The following is a 7,218-nucleotide window of genomic DNA, read 5'->3' as shown; positions in this document are numbered from 1 at the left end:
CACGAGCTCCATGTCACAGTCCGTCAGCACATTGGAGCCGCTGCCGCTGCGCACGTGTGCCAGAGCGCGCGGCTGTGATTGGTCAGGCGTGGCGCACAGCGGGAACACACACAGCTCTCCCCTCTCTCCACCTCCACTCCTCCTCTCCTCCTCCTCTCCTCCTCTCCTGGAGCCTGTGCTCTCATCAGCGCTGCTCCACTTCACTCCAGCGCCACAGCACTGCTGCGCTCCACGCGCCCCTCCGCCTCGGACCGGGATCATCCACGCGTGAGCGCGGCACCATGGACGCCACCATTTACCACATCATCTTTGCCGAGCTCGGGGACCTTAACTGCAGTTTGTTAGACGCTTTTCAAGACTCAGTTTTGGAGAACGCGTCTTTGGCTCTGCTGAGCGCAGAAGGTGAGATGAGAAGAGTTGTTTTATGTTTGGATCATGGTGCATGTTTGAGTCTGTGTGGAGCCTGAGCTCTGAGCTCTCTGTGGAGCTCCTCAGGAGACACCTTCATCTTCATTATCAATACTGCACGTGCGTGTTTTAAGTTTACGTCTAGACTTTTACTCTTCTTCAACATCTTCATTTGTGCGTGTTATGGTCAACACCAGGTCACAAACTGACGGAGATAAAAGAGCAGTATGAAAAAGCACAAACTGGAGCGCATTTAGCTCATGTTAAAGCTCAATGGTAAAATAACGTTTACACTGAACTTTGTACAAACCAACTGAGTAGTGTGAAGGCCACATGATCATGTTTCATTATACTGTGTGGTCAGTGACATGCTTTTATATAGTTAGTAGGTTATAGTAATAAGAACTATTATATGTTGTTCCTATTGCGCTTATATATCAATATAGTATAACATAATATAAAATATAATAAGTTAAGTATAAAAGAGTCAAGAGGGGCATCGAGTGTGAAGCGTAGGCAGTCTGGTGTGAAACTAAGGAAAAAACAACTTTATTTATTTTGAATCTGTTAAGACATATGTCTATACATAATGTGACCCTGATGTTTATTTATGCTTTTCATACAAGTCATTTAGACATATCTAGATCTATCTATCTATCTATCTATCTATCTATCTATCTATCTATCTATCTAAAGTTGGGTAGAGTAGCCCAAATTACAAAGTGGTCAAAGAAATTACTCCTGTAATTTGAAGTAAATCAAATCATATTTCTTAAATCATATCTGAAGTTAAGGTCAAAGAACCAAAAACGCAAGAAGTTTAATATTGTCAACATAAACTAAAGCTTTTTTCACTTGTGACTCACAGTGATAAGAGTAACCACAACTTTTACTCAAGTAAGAGTACTGTTACACTGTTAAAATATGACTCATGTAGGAGCAAAAGTATGATACTAGAAAACTACTCTGAGAAGTGCAATGACACGGGCATGTGGGGGGTCAATCTTGTGACCCCTTTTGGTTAATCTCTACATGCTGCCGTTAGGCCACTGTAACGTCCTGCTCACTGGTCTCTCCAAACGAGCGTTAAGACAGAACAGTACATCCAGAACACTGCTGCTCGGGTCCTGACTAGAACTAGGAAGTGTCCTGTGCTCAGGTCTCTGCACTGGGTCCTGTGGCTCAGAGAGTAGAGTTTAAAGCAGCTCTGCTTGTGAACAAGTCTCTACATGGACCAGCACCAAAGAACATCACCCACATGTTAGAGCCACATGAACCATCTCACACTCTGAGGACTTCAGGGACCGGCCTCCTGCTGGTCCCCAGAGTCAGGACTAAACATGGAGAATCAGTGTTTCAGTTTTATGCAGCTAAAACCTGGAACATTCTTCCTGAAGATGTGAGACAAGCCTCTACTTTGACAATGTTGAAATCCAGGCTCAAAACTGTTCTGTTTAGCTGTGCATGTGACTGAAAGGTTTCTGTTCTGTTTTAATGTTAATCTTATGATCATTTATATTTTGATTTGTTGTGTTGTGATTTTAATGTCTTTCTTACTCTGTGAAGCACTGTGACTTACTTTGTGTACAAACTGCACTATACAAATAAACTTGCCTTGCGTTACAATTTCCACTGTCCTGCTTGAAACACCAGTGAATGAACAACCAGCCATTAACCAGCACTTTGTTAAATTGTAGTGCTGATATCATGTTTCTGTTTTGTTAGGTCTGTATTGCAATGCCACCACAGATGAGATTGGCACCTGTTGGCCCCGCAGCATCATTGGGAGGATAGTGGAGCGACCGTGCCCGGAGTACATCAACGGTGTCAAATACAACACAACCAGTAAGTCATTCCCTACAAATTTAAGCGCATATAACAGGTTTTTATGGTTTTCACATTATCGCTGTGTTTCAGACGACATCACAACATTCTATAGGCCAATATTATTTAATACAGATGGAGGCGGCTAAAATGAATATTGTTCAGATGCAGATTTGTGTTGTACTACAGTGAGTTCTTAGATGAAATAGAAATGATCAGGATGAATATTTGTGAATTTAGCTTTTGTAATTAATGGGAAAAGCTGGTTCTTGCCATAGATTTTATAAAGAAATGGACTAAGCGAGTGTGACGTCATCCATAGTGTTCAGCTCCAGTCAAATGAAGCTCATCGAAGCTAACAGTTAGCAATGCTGTCAGTCAAACCTTTGTTAACACTAGCGGGAGTGACCTCGGGGAAAGAAGGCGTCTGGTTTGTGTGTTATTAATGTTCATATCTTGATCTACGGACAAAACAGCTAAATTAAAATACCAGATCATGCAGAGCGGGAACATTTTTAGACCGAAATGACGATGCTCACAGCAGCAGTTACAGAGAAAGGGTGCGGTTTTTCAATATAAAGTGGATTGGAGCCGACGGAGCGTGCTCATACTCACGTCCTATTTGGAACGCGGCGGCTAGCAGGTTAGCTATGTCCATTTGTATGCACAGTCTACGGTCAGATAGCACCTACGGTAAATATTTATCACAGTTTTGCATCAGTTAAGTGGCAGTTTGTGGATAAAAAGTTAAGAAGAAAAGTACAAAAATGCAGGAAGTCTGATGTTGTACTGATGTTGAAACAGTGAAGATCATTTTGCTGTTTATCGGTGCCATTTTGAGTACGTTAAACCATCTAAAATATGTTTTGTTCTGAACCGCCATCACTCCAAAGCAAATGCATTCGTTATCTACATTTGACCCGTCTTTAAAAGTCACTATGGCAACCTGTCAGGAGCAGTGGGCGGCATCGTGCGTCGCCTGAGGGACTCTCCAGATGTTGAGCTGCTGTTTCTTGGTGAGACGCTGGAGGATTAGCCCATTGTGCGTGTTTTTATCAGCCTCACCTCACATCACTACATCTAGGTCATTGTTATGATACCAACATTTACATTTTAGCATTAAGGAACAGGCTTGATACCCATGAGTGATTTTCATTTCAAAGTGTTTATAAAAATGCTTTTTTTAATAAATACAATTTTGCTGAAAAAAAAAATAGTACCACGTGGTCTTATACTAATATATTATTATTATTATTATTATTATTATTATTATTATTATTATTATTATTATTATTATTATTATTATTATTATTATTATTATTATTATTATTATTATTATTATGCAGTATAAATCAATACAACCATTAAAAATCCAATAATCAGCAGAATCTAAAAATAGACTGCTCATGTTTTTTATGGCTGATTCTGATTTTTTTTATTCTATCTAGATTTTGTATAGCACAATCTGTAAAATCCTTTCAGTCATATGCACAGCTAAACAGAACCATTTTGAGCCTGGATTTAAACATTGTCAAAGTAGAGGTCTGTCTCACATCTCCAGGATGGTTTTAGCTGCATAAAACTGAAACGCCGATTCTCCATGTTTAGTCCTGACTCTGGGCACCAGCAGGAGGTCGGTCCCTGAAGTCCACAGAGTGTGAGATGGTTCATGTGGCTCTAAACATGTGGGAGATGTTCTTTGGTGTTATTTTTTTTAGTTTACCATCTGTGTGTTGACTTTTCTGACAGCCTTATCCTACTCCAGGTTTGTTTATCAGATCAGCTGTAAACATTGTACCTTTTTAAGCATCTAAAACCTCCCAAAAGCAAATTTAGCATAATATTTGTTTAAAGCAGAGACAGCTGTGCTCCTTCAGTAACCTTATGTGCAATTTCATGATAGATTTTGCATTTCGTCTCATTCAGTAACACTCTCTCCTTGATCAATGCAGGAGCCTCAGAACGCCCCTCTCTCCACAGCTGTGCATTTGAGTTCGCCCACAACACATGCTAATCGATCCACTCCCAGTGACATATTCAGTGAGTGACACTATTGTTTTGTTTCCTGCTGGTTCCAGGTGAGAAGTAGAGCTACACAATGAACTGAAATAGCTATTTGACTTGGCGCAATAGGCTTTGTGCACAGTAGTACACTAGCTAGCTCGCTGTGTCTTAAACATGGATCTATCATAATAACTGGATAGGGTGTTGTTGCTTAGAGCTGCCTCGAGTGGGATTAGTGGCCACTCATTGGTACTACAATGAAAAATCCCTCCTGCACGCTTGTAGAGCGCAATGTATTCACAACCTGCTCGTGTTCGGCTGACAAGGGCCGACAGGGGCCGACAGGGGCCGACAGGGGCCGACAAGGCACCTACACATTTCAGCAAGGTCAAAATTTTGTGGCGATTTTGGACTATTTTCAGATCGTAAATATTTTCTCAGCTCAAAATCCATCTGTTGTCTTAAAAAACACCTTTTAATCGTTAGCTTTGGCTCTATGTCTGCTCTGGCTTAGCTCAAGCTATAGTTGATTAGAGCGGTCATGTGGTACGACATGAGCGAGCATGTGAGCGACGTGAACACGCCAAACTGTCAGGAACAAACCGCAGGTTCAGAAGCTCCTGGACACACAAACATCTCACATTATCATTTAAAATATATTATTTATTTATTATTCCTTTGCCTCCTTCACGGCTGCTCAGCTCGCTCTCATTGCGCAAAGTCTCAGTAGCTCAGTTGCCCGTGCTCGATGGGCAGGACCCGATGTACCTAGCTGCTAAAGGCTAAACTAGCGTCATCCGCCATTGAGCACGGCCCATTCACTTCAATAGGCGGCCATGTTTACGCCGCGGGGCTTGGTCTCAAAGCTAACAGTCACATTGATTAAAATCAGAAACTTTAAAATTCAAATTCATTCAAATAAAGCCTACCCAACTGTTTTAAATGTATAATAATTCCATTTGTAGTGTTGTTTTAATATTTACTATGACTCAAAGTTAGCATTAGCGTTAGCATTGAGACACAAACATCTCTCTTTCTAAACACAAAAGTGTCTCTGGTGAAGTGTTCATTTTATTTGTGTCGTGTTTAACATGTTATGAGTGACATTCACCCGCAGCTCCCCGTAACCCGCAGGTTACGGTCACTGCTTGACCGTAACCTCCTAGCCTCTGACCCCTGACCCCTGTCCACTGCCTCATCTTTAAATATTTATTCATGTTAGCGTGACTGGGCAAAAACCTCACAGAGATAAAATTGGGCAGGAAGTAGTGATGCTAACAGTGAGGTAGGAGGCGCTGTTGTGCACACAGCCTATTATTGAATTACAGAGACTGCAGTTGTTTAGGTGGTGCAAAGAACATATGGGTATTTCACGTTTGGTAGTATAGTGACTTTTTTCTGTCCTGCAGTACAGTGCAGTACAATAAAATACATTTTTTAATCAAAACAAATCAGTTCTACAACAATTATAAAGAAGCCTTTCCACAAAGACCACAACATTTTTGTGTAACTCTTTTTAATTTGAGACGTTTGAACCTGTCCTGTGGTGTGACCTCTCCTGCCCCCTGCTGGACACTCATCACAACTGTGCCATGTCAAAACATAATAATAAATGACTCAATATGACTCTAGTGCTGCTTTAATAATTATGTAACTGTCGCATTGTAAAGAATGACATTTTAACAACTAGAATGGTATTTTTCTCAGGGAATACAGCTAAAGAAATGATCATTATGTCTTTGGACCTGTATCTTAACCCCTTAACCACAGAGCGCCCCCTTGTGCACACATGTCAGATGTAGTAGTCTTTTTAAATAAATGATTTAGGACACACTTTGGATTACACCGTTAAACTATTTACATCTTTTACAGATTTAAAGTAGAGATAAAGGTGTCATTTTATTGAACAATGTAAACATGCTTCTCTTTATGTCAACACATTCATGAACTGTCTCTGTCACTAAAGACTCATTCTGGAATTTTATAGTACCGCATTACAGTCAGCACGACATTTTAGTCTTTTTTGTTAAAATACAAAGAAATGAAACACGACTTCATTCTGAATCTATGTATAATTTATAGAATGCATAATTACACACAGTTGACTTGATTTTTGGCAGAAGAAAAATCATTATTTAAAAATTAATTTAAAGTGCTTACACCAAAAATGAGCGTCACGTCTAGGTACAGATCACGTTGCTCTCTTGTAACATGTTCTGAAATCCAGGAGATTCTTGTATTAAATGACCAATTCCTATTTCAGTCTTGTCTCAGATCCTAAAGAATCCTACTTTTTACAACATCTCAAATCTAATCGCATTCGTAACACTCATCAGAAAATTTGCAATTAGATTATTTTCCAAAATGGTGCAGCTCTAAACCGTAGCGATGGGTAGTGTCAGTAGTAGTCGCCGTGGGGAAGTCGAAATGACATTAAGAGAGTAAAATTAAAACCGTAGGAAGGTCTATTTGAAACCGTGCAGCTTTTGAATGTTTCATCTTTTATGTGGTGTTTTATTTTATATGCATAACTAGATCTGCTGTAGTACAAGTGAGACACGGGTTGATTCCTCGCAAGAATAACAACAAGAGAAAATATGTGCAAATGGACCTCCGAGCGGTGTTTCTGTTGTATGGGTAAATTGGACCTCCTTGAGTAACCATTCCTTTCTTTTAGCTCCTGTTGAGTGTTGACTGAGAGCGTGGAATGGAACTGTACATCTATTTCTATGGCCTATTCTCAAACCACTATAGCAGTGCTTCATATTTAAGTTGATATTTACAGGAACACTTGCTGGGTTGGGCTGTCACTATAACACACTCTGAAACATCATATAAAACAACCGGAAACCAGTTTTTAAATATGCTGCATCGTTAAAAGGCCCGAGCTGCAGCAAACAAACGGCAAAATTACCCAATAATTTTAAACACCAGACCTACAGACGATAAATGTTAATACTCAAACTAATTTGTGCCACTGAC

At 40.1% G+C, this 7,218-nt stretch overlaps 1 protein-coding gene across 1 annotated transcript in view; it reads left to right on the top strand.

Moving 5' to 3' along the window:
* Nucleotides 1-270: 270 nt before the first annotated feature.
* LOC117385199 (corticotropin-releasing factor receptor 2) overlaps nt 271-7,218 on the top strand; it is a 160,250-nt gene continuing 153,302 nt past the window's right edge. Inside the window, exons 1-2 of the mRNA XM_033982468.2 lie at nt 271-402; nt 2,134-2,253. Coding sequence (XP_033838359.1) covers nt 282-402; nt 2,134-2,253 — 241 coding nt within the window. The 5' untranslated portion in view covers nt 271-281. The remainder of the gene's footprint in view (nt 403-2,133; nt 2,254-7,218) is intronic.

The sequence above is a fragment of the Periophthalmus magnuspinnatus genome, chromosome 17, assembly GCF_009829125.3.
Source record: "Periophthalmus magnuspinnatus isolate fPerMag1 chromosome 17, fPerMag1.2.pri, whole genome shotgun sequence".
Taxonomy (NCBI): Eukaryota; Metazoa; Chordata; class Actinopteri; order Gobiiformes; family Gobiidae; genus Periophthalmus; species Periophthalmus magnuspinnatus.
The sequence above is the reverse complement of the archived record's forward strand: the minus strand, read 5'-3'. Positions and strand labels throughout refer to the sequence as shown.